The 19,414-nt window shown below is 49.2% G+C and overlaps 1 protein-coding gene across 5 annotated transcripts in view; it reads left to right on the plus strand.

Annotated features, from left to right (window-relative positions):
* Nucleotides 1-19,032, plus strand: part of AREL1 (apoptosis resistant E3 ubiquitin protein ligase 1) — a 51,387-nt gene extending 32,355 nt beyond the window's left edge. For all 5 annotated transcript variants that reach the window (XM_055130515.1, XM_055130519.1, XM_055130517.1 and 2 more), the window contains exons 6-20: nt 3,037-3,206; nt 3,327-3,507; nt 4,111-4,358; nt 7,197-7,274; nt 8,891-9,032; nt 9,345-9,466; nt 11,093-11,168; nt 11,800-11,909; nt 12,697-12,876; nt 13,047-13,172; nt 13,940-14,069; nt 14,249-14,307; nt 16,204-16,293; nt 16,600-16,775; nt 16,863-19,032. In XM_055130515.1, coding sequence (XP_054986490.1) covers nt 3,037-3,206; nt 3,327-3,507; nt 4,111-4,358; nt 7,197-7,274; nt 8,891-9,032; nt 9,345-9,466; nt 11,093-11,168; nt 11,800-11,909; nt 12,697-12,876; nt 13,047-13,172; nt 13,940-14,069; nt 14,249-14,307; nt 16,204-16,293; nt 16,600-16,775; nt 16,863-16,965 — 1,991 coding nt within the window. In that variant the 3' untranslated portion in view covers nt 16,966-19,032. The remainder of the gene's footprint in view (nt 1-3,036; nt 3,207-3,326; nt 3,508-4,110; nt 4,359-7,196; nt 7,275-8,890; nt 9,033-9,344; nt 9,467-11,092; nt 11,169-11,799; nt 11,910-12,696; nt 12,877-13,046; nt 13,173-13,939; nt 14,070-14,248; nt 14,308-16,203; nt 16,294-16,599; nt 16,776-16,862) is intronic.
* The last annotated feature ends 382 nt before the right edge of the window (nt 19,033-19,414 follow it).

A 19,414-nucleotide genomic window follows, 5' to 3' on the forward strand; every position in this document is an offset into this window, starting at 1 on the left:
ACAGGCTCCTTTCTGCATGAATTAACACCACCCCACCTCCCTGCCACCAGCGGAGAACAGTTCAGATCCTTATAATAAATTCGAGTCCCTTTCTTCTTATACTAAAATAAGGTTTGTTTTGGAGATAATAGTCGATTCCTATGCAGTTTTAGAAAACAATGCAGAATGATCAGTACCCTTGATGCAGTTTCTCCCAAGGGCGATATCTTGACAGTACTGCAGCATAATATTCCCCTCCGTACAGTCAAGGTTGGGGGGCTGACTGCGGGGCACGCAGAGCCAAGAACGTGGGAGCGGGACTCCTACTTACAGTAAGAGCACGCGCTCCAGCCTGTTGAACTCTCCCGTTTCTCATTTCTTTCGTTGGTATGGGAAATAAGCTCACCTTCAGTCACGACATGGATAAACCGTGCAAGTGTTTTGACACCTGCCCCCACCCTTCATACTTAGTGTTTTAAAATGACAGGAAAACGCCAGTAACAGGCTTAATGGATTTATTAAGTTTATCCCTTCAGTTCCTCTTTGTAGCACCCAGTATATCCTTGGAAATGCCAGACGGAGCAGCAGTGGCCAACAATAAATTCAGACTACGGAGTTAAACAATTAAATGATAAAAGCATTCTGTTGCAGTAGCCTGTTACATTTAAAGCCTCCCTACAGGGGCCGGAGCGATAGCACAGTGGGTAGGGCGTTTGCCTTGCACGCGGCCGACCCGGGTTCAATCCCCGGCATCCCATATGGTCCCCCGAGCACCGCCAGGAGTAATTCCTGAGTGCAAAGCCAGGAGTAACCCCTGAGCATTGCTGGGTGTGACCCAAAAACCAAAAAAAAAATAAAATAAAGTAAAGCCTCCCTACAGTTGGGGAACTTTATTTTATTTATTTTTTTGGTCACACCTGGCAATGCACAGGAGGCTCTCCTGGCTCATGCACTCAGGAATTACTCCTGGCAGTGCTCAGGAGACCATATGGGGTGCTGGGAATTAAACCTGAGTTGGCCATGTGCAAGGCAAATGCCCTACCTGCTGTACTATCACTCCAGCCCCATTTTATTTATTTTTGAGGGGAGTTGCAGTAGGCCACGTAAGTTTTGTAACCAGTGCTCGGCAAGCATTAAGTGTTGGAAAAGGTCATCTTTCCCCTGTTACCTTGCTTTTGTACCTTTGAGTTTGAACTTTTTTTTTTTTTTTTTTTTTTGCTTTTCGGGTCTCACCCAGTGATGCACAGGGGTTACTCCTGGCTCTACACTTAAGAATTACTCCTGGTGGTGCTGGGGGACCATATGGGATGCTGGGAATCAAACCCTGGTCCACCACGTGCAAGGCAAACCCCCTGCCTACTGTGCTATCACTCCAGCCCCGCTTTTGTACCTTTGTCAGAGATCAGCTGGGCGTTTTTGTTGGGGGTCTATTTGTGAGTTCTCAGTTCTCTTCCACTGATTTCTATATCTGCTCCTGCACCAGTAACACAAGAGCTGTATAAAAAATCTAGAAATTGAGGATTTTTTGTGGGGAGGGGCCTTTTGGATCACATTGGCGATGCACAGGGGTTATTCCTGTGCATGCACTCAGGAATTATCTCCTGGCTGTGCTCAGGGGACCACATGGGATGCTGGGAATCAAACCCAGGTCGGCCGCGTGCAGGGCAAATGCCCTACCTGCTGTGCTCCAGCATGAGTAAACAGATTCTTCCTACTTAATTTTTTTTTCTTTTGGAATTGTTTTATTATGCTAGATCCTTTTTCCTATACATAAAGAATTTAGAATGATAGAAAGTTTAGAATGACATTTTCTAAATTTATAAAACAGAATCTTGCTGAGATTTTGATGAATTATTTTAAACCCATCTTCTCTCCAAGGACAATTGACAATTATACTGCATTGTCTTCCAGTTCATTTGCCTGGCTTACCTCTAAATTTAGACTTTAAAAAAATTTTTTTTATTGAAGGGACCAAAGTGTACAACGGGTAGGATGCTTGCCTTACATGCAGCCAATCTGGCTTCGATCCCAGGTCCTGCATATGGTCCCCTGCGCACAGAGCCATGAGTAAACCTTGAGCACTGCCATGTGTGGCCCCAAACAAAATTTGTATCAATAATTTGTAGTTTTTAACATACTAGTCTTATATATCTTAGCACCCAAGTGTTCTATTGTGGGGTGTGTGTGCTTATTTTCAGGTCTGCCACTTTATGGTGAGCCTGGGGTAGGATTTGGGCCACACTAGCTGTGTGTGACCCCACAGGGCTTACTCTTGGTAGTGCTCAAGGGACCGCATGCAGTGCTCTGGATTGAACCCAAGTTGGCACGTGCAAGTCAGCACCTTCCCAGCTGTACTCTCTCCGTCCCGATCTGCCTCACTCATGGCTTCCTCGTGGTACTCTGGGCACTCTAGCTGTGATTCTCAGTTCACTTTTTACTGCGTTCTATATTCCTTTTGCTTAGTGCTTATATTCCTTTTGCTTAGTGATAAGGAATTTATAAAAATCAGTCCCTAAAGTTCATTTAACTTATTTGCTCAATTTTAGTTTTCTCCGAGACTCTTTTTTTTTTTTTGCTTTTTGGATCACACCCGGCGATGCACAGGGGTCACTCCTGGCTCTGCACTCAGGAATTACCCCTGGTGGTGCTCAGGGGACCATATGGGATGCTGGGAATCGAACCCGGGTCAGCCGCGTGCAAGGCAAACACCCTACCCGCTGTGCTATCGCTCCAGCCCCTCTCCGCGACTCTTTATTTGTTTGGTTCTTAGCTCACATGCAGTGGTGCTCAGGGCTTACTCCTGACTGCTCAGGGGTCACTCCTGGCGGGGCTCAGGGACCATATGGGGTGTCCAAGATCGAAGACAAGTCAGCTGTGTGCCAGGCAAGCACCCTGCCCACTGTACTGTCTCTCCAGCCCCTTTTTCCCTTTGCACCTTAATGGTATTGTTTATCCCTAGAAATTGGGCAGAGACCCAGTGCTATATGATTCACTGAACAAATCTGTATATCCCGAAAGCATCTCTCGCAACATTAGATCCCACTGTCTTTGTTCCAGGCGTGGTGGTTCCTTCCAAAACCAAAATAGTGTGCCATTTTTCTACTCTTGTGTTGACCTGTGGGCAGCCACACACCCTTCAAATAGTGCCCCGAGATGAGTATGACAACCCTACCAACAATTCCACGTCTCTGAGAGATGAGCTCAGTTACAGCCTCGCCATTCATGAGGTAAGCGCCCTCCTTTCTCTGTGCTCTTTCCTCTCCTCTCGTGCTCACCCCTCCCAGTTCATTCCCACCTTGTCGCCTCTTCTTACATACGTTCTCGAAACTTTTCTTTTCCTCTTCCAGCTTGGTCCTCAAGAAGAAGAGAGCGCCGGTGTCCCCTTTGAGAAGTCGGTGTCGTCCAACAGGCAGACGTGCCAGGTGTTCTTGAGACTCACCCTCCACTCTCGTGGGTGCTTCCATGCCTGCATTTCATACCAAAACCAGCCCATCAATAATGGCGAATTTGACATCATTGTGCTAAGTGGTGAGTTCAGAGAACGTTGTCCTTTAGTCCTCTACGCAGACCACTTGTTTTTTGCAGGTCCACACTCCTCTTCGCTCTCGATTTTGGATTTGGGGCCACATCCAGTGGTGCTTAAGGTTTGCTCCGGGCTCTATGTTCAGGGATCACTTAGTGGGTTCTCAGGACCATGTGGGGTGTCTGGGATCCAACCGGGGTCGGCCATGTGCAAGGCAAGCGCCCTGCCTGCTGTATCTCACTCCAGCCCATGTCTGCACTCCTCTGACCAACCTCACAACCCGTTGATATTCAAGCTAAGCTCTGCTTAGAAATTCATGAACTGACTAGTGATAGGTTATTTCTTTAATCTCGCAGCTCTCGCTTTAGATCTTTACTGTTGGGGCCAGGTTGTGGCTCAGTTGATGGAGCATTTGCCTTACGTATGTGTGGCCCCGGGTTCAGTCCCTGCCTCAGCACATGTCCCTCCACACCGGCATGTGCGTGGGCCTAGCGGCCTTGGAGCACTGCTTAGTGTGGTCACTCATCTCCCCACCAAAAAAAAAAAACAAAACGGGAAAAATGTACAAAATTTCAAGGCATTCATGCTTTCTCCTTATCACACTTCAGAGAGCGAGAAGAATATTGTCGAACGAAACGTGTCCACCTCGGGAGTGAGCATTTACTTCGAGGCTTACCTTTACAATGCCAACAACTGCGCCAGCACGCCCTGGCACCTGCCCCCCATGCACACGAGCTCCTTCCAGCGCCGGCCTTCCACGGCCATCGAGGAGGAAGAGGAAGACTCTCCCTCCGAGTGTCATACCCCCGAGAAGGTGAAGAAACCCAAGAAGGTCTACTGCTATGTGTCACCAAAGGTAGGCACGCCCCTTCTGCCTCCGGATTCCCCACCGGCACGCACCTGCGTGGGATTTAATGGCGTAGTCCCCATTATCCACCGAGTCTCCTTGGTTCCATTTACCCGCAGTCAGTACTGACACCAAAATACTGAGTGTGCTCGGATGTTTAGAGAGGGGGTGTGGCCATGTTCATGAACTTTCACTAGCTTGCTATTATAATCGCTTCATTTTATTATTGTTAGTCTTCAAGTGTCTAAACATGAAGCTTTTTTTTTTTTTTTTTTTGCTTTTTGGGTCACACCCAGCGATGCTCAGGGGTTACTCCTGGCTTTGCACTCAGGAATTACTCCTGGCGGTGCTTGGGGGACCATATGGGATGCCGGGGATCGAACCCGGGTCAACCGTGTGCAAGGTGAATGCCCTACTGGCTGTGCTATCGCTCCGGCCCCTAAACATGCAGCTTTTCAAGGTGTTCGTTCATAGGAATACTATCTGGGGTTTCAGGCTTCTGTGGGCAGGGGGCATGTGTAGTTGGTGACAAGAACCACCGAGGAGCTGTCTCAGCATGGGGCATGACTCGTGACTTACGGTGTGTCCCTGCCGCTGAGAGAAGCTGGTGGACGTGGAGAAGACTGTGCCGCACCCCTGTGCCTGGAGCACCTGTGGCTTCTTCCCTTTGATGCTTCTGGGAAGACTTCAAGGCATGGTTCTTAGCATTTTCCAAAAAAAACGCTTTTAACCAATAAGCATTTCTCATTAATGTAAAAATTTCTATTTAGCCCCCTGTGCTGTTTGGAAACAATTTGATCTTTTCATTCTGCCTTTTGTGAGACCACAGTAAATGGATGCCACCATCAGGCTCCACGATCGGAGTGGAGAAATTCTGGCAGAGATAGGAGGGTGACTTTCTCAAGGCCCCTGGGCTAAGAGGCGCTTTGTGTTGGGGGTTTTCTTTTTTTGTATCTGTATCTTGCTTATTCATTCAGACCTCAGAAGAAAAATGGAACTTGTGAAACATCTTATTATGTCTTTAATGTCATAACCAAAACTGATTCCTAATTCTGTTCCTCTCAAGATCACTTTGATGCCGTACCCTCTTCTGTACTATTGCTCTGTCCCTCTTTTTAAAAAAAAAAAATCAAGAAATACTGACTTAAAATATGTTCAGGTTCTTGCCTTTCCTCTTCCTCTCCCTTCATGGTTGGTGGTGTTGTGATGATGGGCATCACACACACACTCATACACACACACACACTCACACTCACACACACACACACACATGCCTGGTGCTCCTCATCACTCAACTCTGTGTGCTCCCGCCCTGGGCCCCATTGCTTTCAAAGGTCTGCGCCCCTTTTTTTTTTTTTCTTTTTGGGTCATACCCGGTGGTGCTCAGGGGTTACTCCTGGCTCATGCACTCAGGAATAACTCCTGGCGGTGCTGTCATCCAGAAGACCATATGGGATGCTGGGAATCGAACCTGGGTCAGCCATGTGCAAGGCAAATGTCCTCCCCACTGTGCGATTGCTCCAGCCCCTCATTGTGCTCTTGAGTTGTGCTTGTGCCTCTTCTGGTTGTGGTGCTCACGTTCATGGTCACCCACAGAGAGGGGTTTGTGCACACCCAGTGCTCACTCCTAGCAGGTCAGGTTTGTGCTCCATCACTTTGGGCCACACCCTATCTGGACATGAATTTTTTCCAGAATAAATGGAAAAAAACAAAAGTTATTACATGAAGCCAGAGTGATAGTGCAGCAGAGAGGGCTTTGGCCTTTCGTGCAGCCAACCCATAGCATCCCTGAGCCACCAAGAGTGATCCTGAGCACAGAGCCAACAGTAAAGCCCTGAGCACTGCTGGGTGTGGGCCCAAAACAAAACAGTCACTACAGTGCCCGCTTCCTTTTATGTGGCGTGAAGGGGCTGGCCTACAGTCTGTGGCCCGTATGTGAGCACCGTCACCGGCAGATGTGAGAGCGCTGGGGCTGGGCAGGCGCCCTGCTGAGCACCGTGTCACCATGAGCTTGAGAGTCCCAGTCGCGTCCCAGTCGCGTGCATGCAGGCACCTCGACTGTGAAGCCAGGGAGCCCCAGGGAGCCCCAGCCAGGTGTTGGTGTGACCTCTGGTAATCGCAGCAGCCGTTGCCGGGAAGAGAAAAATAAGTGAATAGATAAAAATGTTTAAATGATTATGAAAATCGAAAACGGGTCGGAAAGATGGTGTAGCGGGTAAGACGTTTGCCTTGCATGCAACTTGGCCCGAGTTTGATCGCCAGCTCCCCAAACAATCCCCTGAGCCCACAGAAGTAAGCTCCGAGCACCACTGCGTGTGGACTGAAAAAGAAAAAAGCAGTGGGTAGGGACCCCTGATATTCACTCCCCCAGCACGGAGTCAGTCTCTGGCAGCACCGGGCTGAGCAAGAGATTTTTATTATTTCTAAGTGAAGTATTCTTGCCTCATTGAGTGCAAACCTTATCTCAGCTGTTTAGGAATGATAAAAAAGACTTGAGTGTTAAAAGGATGGGACATTGCATTGTCAGCATAATGTATTTTTATTTATTTTTTAATTTCAAATTATTTTAAGAGAAGGGATAGGAGGGGGGAAAGCAGGAAAGCTTCCTGGTTATGGGTAGGGCTCACTGTTGGAATTCCCCAAAGTAACAGCATTTCCGTTTGTCTGTTTTAAGATGGGGTTGCTATTCATTTGATTGCAGTGTTGACTAAGTCGTTTTCTTGCTTCATAGAGGAAAGAGGTTAGCATGAGAGTTGTAGATGGGGACTCTGATGTTTGTTTGAGATTTGGAGCCCCGGAGAGCCTTTAATTCCTCATTCACTTCCTTTTCTGCTCTTGGTTTTCCAGCAATTCTCAGTGAAGGAATTCTACCTGAAAATCATCCCCTGGCGCCTGTACACCTTCCGGGTATGCCCCGGAACAAAAGTAAGTGGGACTTGCCATCCGCTCAGGCGAGGCTGAGAAGGCCTCGGCGATGGAGTGTGTCAGCCTTTTCTTTCTTTCCTACAAGGGCTTTTTGTGTTTCTGCAAGTTCTCATTATGCACATAGGGTTCATTGCCAAATAAACTAAGGGTCATCCTCTCCTCAGGAAGTGGCGTCAGCGTCTAGAAGTTCTAGAAGAACACATGCCTACAGAGGCAGAAATTAGTAACAGGGCAGTATTTCAACAGCTATCTTTGTCCTGAAGATTAAGCTAATGAAGAGGCTTTTGGTTAACCTTGGCTTGGTTTCCCAGTTGGCTAAGCTAAGAACTCTTCTAGAGTCAGTGCTCATAGTTTAAAACTTTTTGAGACTTCTCCAAGCTTCAGGAATCTAAAGACTATTTCTGTTTGCACAGCCTTTCCAAGATAGTTATTTGCTCATATATACACACATACATACATACATACGTACATATATACATATATATCTTAATCCTTAGGGTTTTTTTTGTTTGTTTGTTTGTTTGTTTGTTTTTTGCTTTTTGGGTCACCCCTGGTGTTGCACAGGGCTTCCTCCTGGCTCTGCACTCAGGAATTACTCCTGGCAGTGCTCAGGGGACCATATGGGATGCTGGGAATTGAACCCAGGTCAGCCGCATGCAAGGCAAACGCCCTACCCGCTGTGCTATCTCTCCAGCCCCAATCCTTAGTATTTTTGCTCCTTATGTTTTATGCTGGGAGATCTGTAGTATTGCCTATGATTCTTACTAGAGCAGTCGTTCCCACTCAGATTATTCTAAATGAAATTAGAGCACTGTAAAACACAGCCATACATTCTGTACTGACTAGTTTTCACTTGGAGAAAAAAAACCTCACTTTGGTTTAATTGGTTGGTACAAAATAATAGGGAGGAGAGGTGGAATGATAGTATATTGGGTAAGGCGTAAGTTAGCCTTGCACTTGGCCAACCCGGTTTCAATCCCCAGCGTCTTATATAGTCCTCCTAACACCACCAGTAACAGTTTCTTGGTGTAGAGACGGGAGTAACCCTTGAGCATTTCCAGGTATGCTCCCCCCCCCACACACACACACACAAAGTAGGCATGCATATGCAAATCCATTAAAAAGTATTTTTGTTGATTTTATAGATTGAATAGTTAACCAGCTACAAACTGTTCTCATTATATTAACATAATTACTTACAAAATGTTCCCTGGCAATCTTATAAAGTTTATAACGGGAAAGGCTAATTTGATTTATGTAGGTTCTTTAAGTTTTTCTATCCATGAAAAGATTGATAGAACAAATTGATAATACTCATAATTTGTATTATGAATTTATAATATAGTTTCTTTCATTGTAATCAAGTTAAATTTACTTTTAAAAAGGGTTGGTATGTGGGCTGGAGAGATTGTACAGCAGGTAGGGGGCTTGCCTTGCACGTGGCTGACCTGAGTTCAGTCCCTGGCACTCTGTATGGTTCCCAGAGCCCTGCCGGGAGTGAGCAGAGACAGGAGTAAGCCCTGAGCACTGCTGGGTGTGGCCACATAAAAAAAATAGCTGTGGAAAGTTTTGTGTATTCGAGGACTTTAGTAATAACCGCCCCCCTCCTTTATTAGTTTTCCTATCTTGGCCCTGACCCTGTCCATAAACTCCTCACGCTGGTGGTGGATGATGGCATTCAGCCTCCTGTGGAGCTCAGCTGTAAGGAGAGGAATATTCTAGCAGCCACTTTCATCCGCTCTCTCCATAAGAACATCGGTAAGTTTGGGGACGGAAAGAAAGAAATCAAGGGGGAAGGAAGTAGATGGGATGAGAAAGAGAAGTAATGGGGAAACAGGGGTCAGGGCTTCGGTGATGTGGAGAGCGGGAAGCTATATATCCAAAGCACAGACGCAGCAGTGAAGACGTGAGATCTAAGCTACAGCCACCGAATATTGTAACATGCCTGCCAAGGTGGCAGGCGGGGTGGCCAGGGACCCTGACAGGAAAGGCAGCCGCCTAACTCTGGGGTCTGAGGGTGGAGAGGGTGCAATGGATGTTGTTACCGTGATGGATCTTGCTGCTCCTCAGGAGGCTCTGAGACCTTTCAGGACAAGGTGAACTTTTTCCAGAGAGAGCTTCGACAGGTACATATGAAAAGGCCACATTCCAAGGTCACTCTGAAGGTCAGCAGACACGCCTTGTTGGAATCGGTGAGTAAAGATGTATCTCCATTGATCGGTGCCACATTTTCCCATTGAAAACCCTTCTAGTGTTTGAGTGTGTGTGTGTGTGTGTGTGTGTGTGTGTGTGTGTGTGTGTGTGTGTGTGTAACTGAAACTTCTCTTCAGATTTTTCTACTTTCTCTTCAAGTTCTGGTTTCTGTTTGATTATATTAAGTTTAGGTCTGATTTGTTCAAGCTAAGTCATTGACAGGGAGACTAGTTAACACCTCGACTTTGGAATGTGTACTGAACTAGTGGAACAGCCTCACAGTTTCCCTATAGGGCTGTAACTAACTGCCACGGAAGAATGGTCTTGTTATGGGACCTCTGGCATTCAAGAGTTCTTGGATCAAAAGGAAGTGAGTCTGTTGTCACTCTGGTCTGATGGAAAAGGAGCACCTAAGGTGTGTCTGTCTGCACTGCGCAGACACTGGCCTGGCTCTTACATTCTCCAAGAGTGAGGAGGCTTGATCCCTGTCCAGGAAGCGTTTGTGATGTTTGGCTCGCCTGGGCGTGACTGGAAATCCCTTTTCTCAGCCACATTCTCCGTGCCATGTGGCTCCCAGTCTGCACCTAGCCCAGTGGGTAACAATTTTTAGGAGAGAATCTGGAAACTACTCTTGATGGCAGCTAATTTTGGGTCATTTTTACTGCTTTTTATGTAAGTTTTTCTCATTCATAAAATGAACACACACACGCCCAAAAAAGACCCTTGCCTTAGAGGTGACCGACCCTGGTTTGATCCCTGGCATCTCATATGGCCTCCGCAGCATCACTAGGAGTGACCCCTGAGAACAGTCAGGAGTAATCCCTGAGCACTTCTGAGTGTGGCCCAAAACAACAAAAAACAAAATTTAATTTTTTTTAAATTTTAGTTTGTTTTTATAAAGTAGTTCATGATGATTTATTGCTTTCAGTATTCCAATACCAATCCCACCACCATTATACCTTCCCATCACCATTAGTTCTAATTTTCCCAACTACCACCCAAGGCTGCCTCAATGGCAGGCTCTAAATATTTTGTATTAGTTGTTATAAATAATTCATTAAAAATGATGAAAAAAGATTTCCTGAGAAGAAAGTGTGTGAAGATTGTTGTATCTCACCAGGAGCCATTAAGCCCTTACATAAGAGATTACTAACATGTTGTTAGAGGTTGTGTGCTAATATTTTCTTAATCGAGATTGGTTGCCTTCTATTTTATATCCCATCCAGTGTGGTGTGCTATTCCTGGTATATCAATGAAAACCTTAAATTTCTTCTTGAGTTGTACATTTTAAATATCAGGTGATGTGTGTGCTTCTGTTTTTATTTTTTAGTTTTTTAGTCCACACCTGACAGTGCTTAGAGCTTAGTCCTGACTCTGTTCAGGGATCACTCCTGGTGGGTTTCAGGGACCGGATGGGGTCCTCAGAATGAATCAGGGTCAGCTGCGTGCAAGGCAAGTGCTCTACCCACTGTGCTATCGCTCCACCCCTTGTGCTTACTTATAAGCACTGAATATCCTCCAAGTACTAGTGGCTAGTTAAATGAACAGTGACAGTGTTCTTGTATTTTTGTTTTTAACACCCAAGAGATTCCAGCTCATATACTGACAGCTTCACTGTTTTTCAGTCTCTGAAAGCCACTCGGAATTTCTCCATCGCAGATTGGAGCAAGAACTTTGAAGTGGTTTTCCAGGATGAGGAAGGTCAGTTTTGAAATTTCGTATTCATCTTTTTTTAACTCTCCCGACTCCTCCTCCTCTTTGTCTAACCCCTCTCCACACGAAGTTAAAACAAAACAACAACAAAACCCAGCCCTAGGCTACCCCACTTAACCTCCCCCCCAAAAAAAAGAAACCCTATTCCTTTCCAAGGGAAAAAGAAGGCATGAGTTAAGATTCAAAGGGTGGTGTTCACTGGCCGAATGGCCCCGTGTTGCTGACTGAGCACAGACGTACAGGGGCTTGGACAAGTCACCTTTTGGACCCAAGAAATGTGTCCCGGGGCCCCCTGCAGGGCTCTGGTCTGTATTTCCATGCTGTTTAGCTGTATTTGTTTAGCCCTACAGAAAGGTGTGGGGTGTTTGGTTTGTGTAGTTTTTCAGGTCTGTGGTTTAGGTGGATTGGAATGGGGAAGCACGGGTGTGGGCAGTGTAGAGTGATGGGAAAGGAGTTGGAATGGGGAAACACGGGGTGTGGGCAGTGTAGAGTGATGGGGAAAGGCGTTGGAATGGGGAAACACTGGACGTCGGCAGTGTAGAGTGATGGGGAAGGAGCGGACTGACGGACGCACCGTAGCGAGGCCAGAGCCACTGTTTACTGATATCGTACTTTGCAGCGCTCGACTGGGGAGGGCCTCGTCGGGAGTGGTTTGAGCTGATCTGCAAAGCACTATTTGATACCACCAATCAGCTCTTCACCCGGTTCAGTGACAACAACCAAGCATTAGTGAGTCCATGGCTTTCCCCTGGGTGGGAGGGAAATGTGGATTATTTTACAGCCACTAGATGAGCTCCAGGTTATGAAACTGTCTTAGAAGTCTGATCACCTGTGCCCTGTTGTTAATTTTGATAATGGAATACAAACTTACTCAGTTTCCTTCCGCCTTTTTGCCTTCATTGTGTAGTCTATAAAAAAAGGGAAAATCAAGACATAAAACTAAAGAGTCTTATAGGAGCTGGGGAGAAAGCTCAGAGGACTAGAGCATATATTTAGCAATGTGGGAGCTCTGGGTTTGACAACAAATGATCCCTCGAGCACTGCTAGCAGTAATCCCTGAGCATTATCAGGTGTGGCCCCCAAACCCAGAAATAAAGGGGATGTAGTATAGTGCATGGCTTTTAATTGTATAAACTGCTTTCTCAAAACTAAAGCAGTTGAATCCTGTGTTAAATATTGAGTGGGCGTAGGAGACGAGTAGAAAAGTAGACTTTGACTGAAAAAGTTCTGGTTTAGGGAAAAGGCATCGTCTCATTCCCAGTTTAACGTGCACACGCAGCCAAGAATCACAAACTTAACATCAGATTCTTCAGCTGAATGTGAGTGCATCTTTGCTCTTTGTCCTCATGTCACTTCGTCTTACTCAGTGGCTGTCAGAGACTAGTCCACTTGGAGAGCTTCTGCTCCTGGCACCAGGCTGTTTGGTTCCTGGGGATAGACGGGGTGGAGAGAGGGTCTGTCCAGACTAGGCTGGAAGATAAACGCTTCCAAGCCTTATAATGCCTTTCTTTGACAGGTGCACCCCAACCCCAGTCGCCCCGCCCACCTGCGCTTGAAGATGTATGACTTTGCGGGGCGGCTGGTGGGCAAGTGTCTTTATGAATCCTCCCTCGGAGGAGTCTATAAGCAGTTGGTTCGAGCTCGATTCACCCGCTCTTTCTTGGCCCAGATCATAGGCTTACGTATGCATTACAAGGTAATGTCTTAGCCCTGTACTTTTCATCTAGGCGGGGCCTGTACCTCCTGGACTTCTCCATTCTGAGCTTACTGTTATGAAAGTCGGAAGACAAAATGGTTTTAAGCTGGTACAAATTTGGCTTCTGGGGAAGAAGTACTGTTCCATCTTTACCTTCTCTGTCCTCTCAGTACTTTGAAACAGATGACCCAGAATTCTACAAATCTAAAGTTTGTTTCATCCTCAACAATGACATGAGTGAGATGGAGCTGGTCTTTGCAGAAGAGAAATACAACAGATCCGGTCAATTGGATAAGGTGAGAAAGAGGGCAAGAGCCCGTGTCACCCACTGCCCAGCTGCTTCCAGCTCAGTGCTGGATACTAGAACTTCCCACGGTAATGGAGATGTTTCCTTTTGAGAACAAACAGTCTTGTCTTTGGTCAACTGGAGTGACCAAGTAAATTTTCCCTTTAAATGTTTCACAGACTTGTAAATAAGCCCCTGAATCTGGTGACAACCATATTATACAGTCTAACCGAGGGCACTGATTCCCACCCTTCTGACTCAGCCTTTCCCCGCCTTTCCTCCTTCCAGAAGAAAGGGACTTACAGGGCCATAGAGTCCAGGGGGTAGGGCACACACGGCCAACCCCATTCCCATCCCCAGCACCCTGTATGGTCCCCTCAGCCCTGCCAGGAGTGATTCCTGAGTGCAGAGCGAGGAGTGACCTCTGGTGCCCCTGGGTGTGGCCCCAAAACAAAAAAACAATAAAAAGAAAAGAAACTTCAGAGGGTTAAAGAAAGTCAGTCGTGGTTGTGTTTTGGATCATGGAGACATTAAAATGTTACTAACGTGGTTCATAGCACCGCTCTCTTTGACCAAGTCTGAAAAGAATCGCTTGGATAACCAGAAATCATGGCCAGTAGAACAAAGCAATAATTGGAGCCCTGAAGCTTAGTGGCTGAAAAATAAAAGTGCGCTGAAAAGCTTGTGAGGGCAGGAGAAACTTGTGAGTGGCAGAATTCAGTAATGCTGGGCAGATAAAATTCCATTCTCAGCTTCTTATTTTCTCTCTTACTTCAGGTGGTAGAACTCATGACAGGTGGCGCACAAACTCCAGTAACCAACGCAAACAAAATCTTCTATCTAAATTTACTGGCCCAGTACCGGCTGGCCAGCCAAGTCAAAGAGGAGGTTGAGCATTTCCTGAAAGGTGAGCTCCTGTCTGTGCGGGGCCGAAGCTGTTTCTAGTCTCCGTGATTTGGGTCAGACTTTTTTTTTTTTTAATTTAAATTAAATTAAATTTTTTATTTAAAGAAATTTTTTAAAAATCATGTAGGAGTGCTGCTATTTGTTTGGGTCTGACTTTTTAAATGTTGCTGTTTTCTTCAGGCCTGAATGAGTTGGTTCCTGAGAATCTTTTGGCTATTTTTGATGAAAATGAACTTGAGGTGAGTACTTCTGGCTGACAGCCCCTGTTACTATGAGCGGCACAGGGACTATGTCACTGCCCCCTCTGCTCAGAAGCGGGGAAGCCTCTTTGGCAAAAGTGGCGTGTATTTGGGATTCTCCTAAGCATCGACTCTTTCTGCAGCCTTTAAAGGCTCAAATATAGGGGCCGGAATGATAGCACAACGGGTAGGGCGTTTGCCTTGCACGCAGCCGACCTGGGTTCAATCCCCGGCATCCTATATGGTCCCCCAAGCACTGCCAGGAGCAATTCCTGAATGCAAAGCCAGGAGTAACCCCTGAGCATCACTGGGTGTGACCCAAAAAGCAAAAAAAAAAAAAAAAAAAGATCGAATGTGAAGTTAAAAGCCCAGTCATTAACCATTTATGAAGAGTAATCCCGTTGATCTGTTCATGAATATTACCGAGTTAAACAGAATGTCGGTTTGTGGCCGGGGCTGTGGTGCATGCCTTACATGCATTTGGCCCCAGGCTCAAGTCCCAGCGGTGCATGGTCCCTGGGCACCACACTGTCAGTGCCAGGCTGAGTATCATTGGGTTCCTGAGCACCATCGGGGAGATTCCCCTACCCCCTCCCCCTAGAAAAAAAGGAAAAAATAGAATGATGATATCAGGTTTAGTCTTCGTAAATTCTGTCACATTTGATGTCGATGTAAGGAAAAAATAGAACTTATTTGTTCAGGAACTACTTATTAAGGGCCTCCAGTATGTCACATATGTGTGAGGCAGTGGTGAGACGGCAGTGAGCAAGACAGAGCTCTGCCTCTCGGGGTGACGTTCCAGTGAAGGGGGCAAAAACAAAAAGACATGACAAATTTCAGAGTTTTAAGACACGTTACTTAGATAATATACTCTTATTTCAGTTTTTATAAGAGCCATACGATGGCTATCAAATGGCAGTTCCCTTCTGTGTGGGTAAAACAGTAAGGTCAGTTCTTACCTGCTGCTCACCGTAGTTCCCTAGCACGCAAGTGAGCTTTCCATTGCTTAAAGGAGGGTGTGTTTCTGCCAGGGTTTCATCTAGAGTGGTAGTTCTGTGTTCAGTCCCCACATGGCCCACAGTCACTCCACTGTGTGGGGTTCCTGGTGCCACGGGAAGGTGCCTTGTCCCCAGCGCCCTGCCACTGGGTGTGCGGGTGCCACCCCCAAGTGTACCATCCCTGGTGAGTACGACAGCCAAACGTGTGTGTGTGTGTGTGTGTGTGTGTGTGTGTGTGTGTGTGTGTGTGTGTGTGTGTGTGTGTGTGTGTGTGTGCGCGCACACACACTCGCGAGTGCGCGCGCTTAGTACCCCTGGCTTAATGCTCAGCAGTCATTCCTCACAGTGCTCTAGGGACCATGCAATGCCAGGGATGGAAGTGGTCCTCCTGGTGGGCAAAGCACTCACTGCAGCTCTTTGAACCGTCTCCTCCTTTCCGAACACACAGGCTTCTGTGCCTTTCCTGGAGATCCTGACTCAGGTGGCCTGTCCTAAGGCCCCGGACACCCCTTTCTACCACGCTGGGTAGGATCTAGCCGCCTGTTAGCACGTATTCTCCTACAGCAGCATCCTGGCGTCATGGCCCCGCCCTCGCTCTTTCTCCCGGTGTGCACATTTTACACACCAACATGGATGATTCGGGGCTTTGTTGTTGTTTGCTTTGGGGGCCACATCCGGCGATGCTCAGGGATTCCTCCTGGCTCTGTGCCCAGGGATCACTCCTGGCGGTGCTCGGGGAACCATATGGGATGCTGGGAGTCACAAGTTGGTTGGCCACATGCGAGGCACTTTCCCTGCCCGCTGTACTGTTGCTCCGGTCCCAACGTGGATCGTCCTGACTGCGTGTTGGGTCTCTGTCCTGGTGGCTCTCCTCCTAACACCCCACTGTCATCTCCAGCTGCTCATGTGCGGGACCGGGGACATCAGTGTGTCTGACTTCAAAGCCCATGCAGTGGTCGTTGGCGGCTCGTGGCATTTCAGAGAAAAGGTAAGGAGCCAGGCCTCCGGGTGGCTCCGTCCTGTCACAAGGGAGACGTTTCCGAGGAAAAGGGAGGAGTCGGAAAACGGATCTATGTGGGCAAGGTCTACATGTCGTGTAGGCGAAGGGCACCCACGTCCCAGAGGGCCACCGTGCACACTGCCACGGGGGCTATGTGACATCGTCAGTGCCCAAGGAGCCGGTCAGCTCTCCCCATTCCTGCCTGTGCCCTCCGAGGACAGGAGCGGGCATACCCCTCCTCCCCCCCGCCGCCGGGGTTCTTGCTCTCTCCCAGCCCTCTGCTCTTCCTGCCAGGTCATGAGGTGGTTTTGGACCGTGGTCTCCAGCTTGACCCAGGAGGAGCTGGCTCGGCTGCTCCAGTTCACGACGGGCTCCTCTCAGCTGCCCCCCGGGGGCTTTGCCGCACTCTGCCCCTCGTTCCAGATCATCGCTGCTCCCACCCACAGCACGCTGCCCACCGCACACACATGGTATGTGTTGGCGCCGCGCGGCCTCGAGGGGTCTTGTCTCCCCACCCCTCGTGGCGCCCACTCATCCCCGCCCCCCTTGCCCCGCAGTTTCAACCAGCTGTGCCTCCCGACGTACGACTCGTACGAAGAGGTGCACCGGATGCTGCAGCTGGCCATCAGTGAGGGCTGCGAGGGCTTCGGCATGCTCTGACCATCCTCTGACCCTCCGGGGCACCTGGCGCATGTCACCAGTGTCATCACCGTGGACCCCGGAGCCACGGAACCGCCCGCCGGAAGGCGCTGCATGCTTCCCCGTGTCTGGAGAGTCTGGTCACCTACACGCTCTGTGCTTCCTCCCCTCCCTGTCCTCATTAGCACGTAGGCCTCCTGCTCGGGGACAGGAAGGGGGCCGCACTGCCGTCGGTCCGTGTGGTTCTGAGAGGAGCTCAGCAGCGCGCTGCTGCAGGGGCCGGAGGAAGTCCCGAAGTGGATGCCATGCTCCTGGGAAGCTGCGGGCGTCCTCGCCTTGCTCGGCTCCTCAGCAGCCCCCTCTGGGGCCCTCGCCGAGCCACCCGAGGTACGCACGCCCTTCCCGAGGGCAGGGTCACCGCCTCCTCGCATCTGGAGCCTCCACTCTGTCCCTCTGCACAGTGACAGGCCCAGGCCGTGGCACTGGACTCCCCGTAATGGGGACTGAGGGTGCAGAAGCCAGTGCTTGTCTGGGCTGTGGGGTCAGCACTGAAAGAGGAGCTTTGTCTGCAAGTCACTGTAACCCCTAAAATGAACACGAAACTTCCAGAGTCGGAGCCGGGAGAAGAGCAGCCGGGCTGCAAATGGGACAGGGCCGTAGCCCCCAGTACTGAGCGGCATTCCCCTCGGGAATCTGACACTGATGCGCGGCCCTGCACTACGTCTGTTACACGAGGAATGGCTGGGCGCGACTGCTTTCCTCCGGGTTCTGTGGCCCGTGAAGAGCTGGGCGATGTGCACGTGTCTGCTGAAGAGATCTGGTAGCGAGGGACAGGGACAGTAGGAAGAGCAGGCCGCTGCGCCCTGGCTCTGCTCTGGCGGTTCTGAGGCCACGGCAAAGGGATCAAGGAGCCCATCCAGGTCCTCTGCTTGCCCTGTTCGTCCCCTTCGCTCCATCAGTCGCCGGCATCCATTGTTCCGTGGTGGTTAGAGAGGACCTGCAGCCTTCTCCCGGAGCAGCCCGCATCCTTACCCACCCCCGTGTGATCGCCAGCGTTGTCAGAAGTCAGAATCTCACGCGCTCCCAAATCTGTTTGTCCGAAGGCTCTCCTGCAGGCGACCGTCCCCCATGGCACTTCAACCCCGAGAATACTACAAGCCATCTTTATTGCCAAAACCAGCAAGTCCAGAGATGGGGCGGGACTTGCGGTGATGCCTTGATCTCCTTGAAGCTTGTCTGAGCCTCCCTGTTCCAGGGACCAGAGGAACAGGCCCCCCTGAGCTGCTCTAGTTCCTGCCTGACCTCCGACCGCGCACTTGTCATTTGTCCCTCTCGGCGTGTGTGCTGACCTCACTGGTAGTGGTGACCCAGGGTCCAGCAGCCTTGCCGCACGGTCACTGCTCTCCTCAGGAACCAGGGCAAGGTGCTGCTGCTTGCCCCCAGGTGGGGCAGGCCAGCTTCCTCGCCCTGGGCAATGCCCCTCGGGCACAGAGGGGGCTTTCAAGCAGGGGCACCGGGACTGGTTCTGCTGTCTTTGGGTTCTGCATGTCCCCTCCGAAGCCTCCGGAGTCCCTGCTGGTGCCCGCGTTGACTTTCTTGGCTGGCTCTGTGGTTCCAGCCCTCACTTTCACGTTGGTCACAGTGGCCTGGGTGACACTGCGGCGTCCCGCAGTGGCCTACAGCCCCAGGCTTCACAAAACCTTTTGGTACTGTGGTCCTTTTCTATTCTTCCCGTTTCTTTTCTCCTAGCTCTGTTCCCAAAGGATCTTTGCTTTTTTTTTTTTTTTTGTCCTTTTTCTTCTCCCTCCTCAACCTGCTTCGGCACTAGCCGTTGAGGGGAAAGGTACAAGATGTCAGTGAGAGAGAAAAGTGTCTTATTTTGTTTGGGGCAAGTCTTGATTCACAGTTCTTGACTTGGGGCTGTTGTTTCTGTCCCTCTGGCCAGGGAGGGCCAGCTCATCTCTCACAGAGCAGGCACCCACTGCACAGGAGCCCGTGGCCTGTGTCTAGACCTGCAGAGGCTGGACAGCTGCACAAGAGTGTAAATATTTTGTACAGTTAATAAATGAACTTTGGAAGGATGATGGAGCAGTGCCTGCTGTGGTCATGTGGTCTTGGGGCAGGGGGAAAGAAAATGTAGGCACGCTGTTGTCTTGTCCCAGTAATCCATTCAGAAACAAGTCATCTCGGGTAGTGAGTGTCCGTGCAGCCTTCATCCACTGCCCTCCCCCCCTCCCCCACCCCTTCGCATGCAGGCACACGGAGCCTGCGCTGTGCTTAGCGCCTGAGGATACGGGTTTGGCAAGGGCAGAGCAGGGCTGTTCTCCTCAGTCTTTAAACATGTGCTGTTGTTTTATTTCACAAGAAAACCTGTGTAGAGGGGCTGGAAAGCTAATATGACAGGTAGGGCTCTTGTCGTGCCTGTAGCTGAATGGTTCCATCCCTGGTGCCACATATGGTCCGCAAAACA

This window comes from Sorex araneus, chromosome 3 (assembly GCF_027595985.1).
Source record: "Sorex araneus isolate mSorAra2 chromosome 3, mSorAra2.pri, whole genome shotgun sequence".
In the NCBI taxonomy this organism is placed as follows: domain Eukaryota; kingdom Metazoa; phylum Chordata; class Mammalia; order Eulipotyphla; family Soricidae; genus Sorex; species Sorex araneus.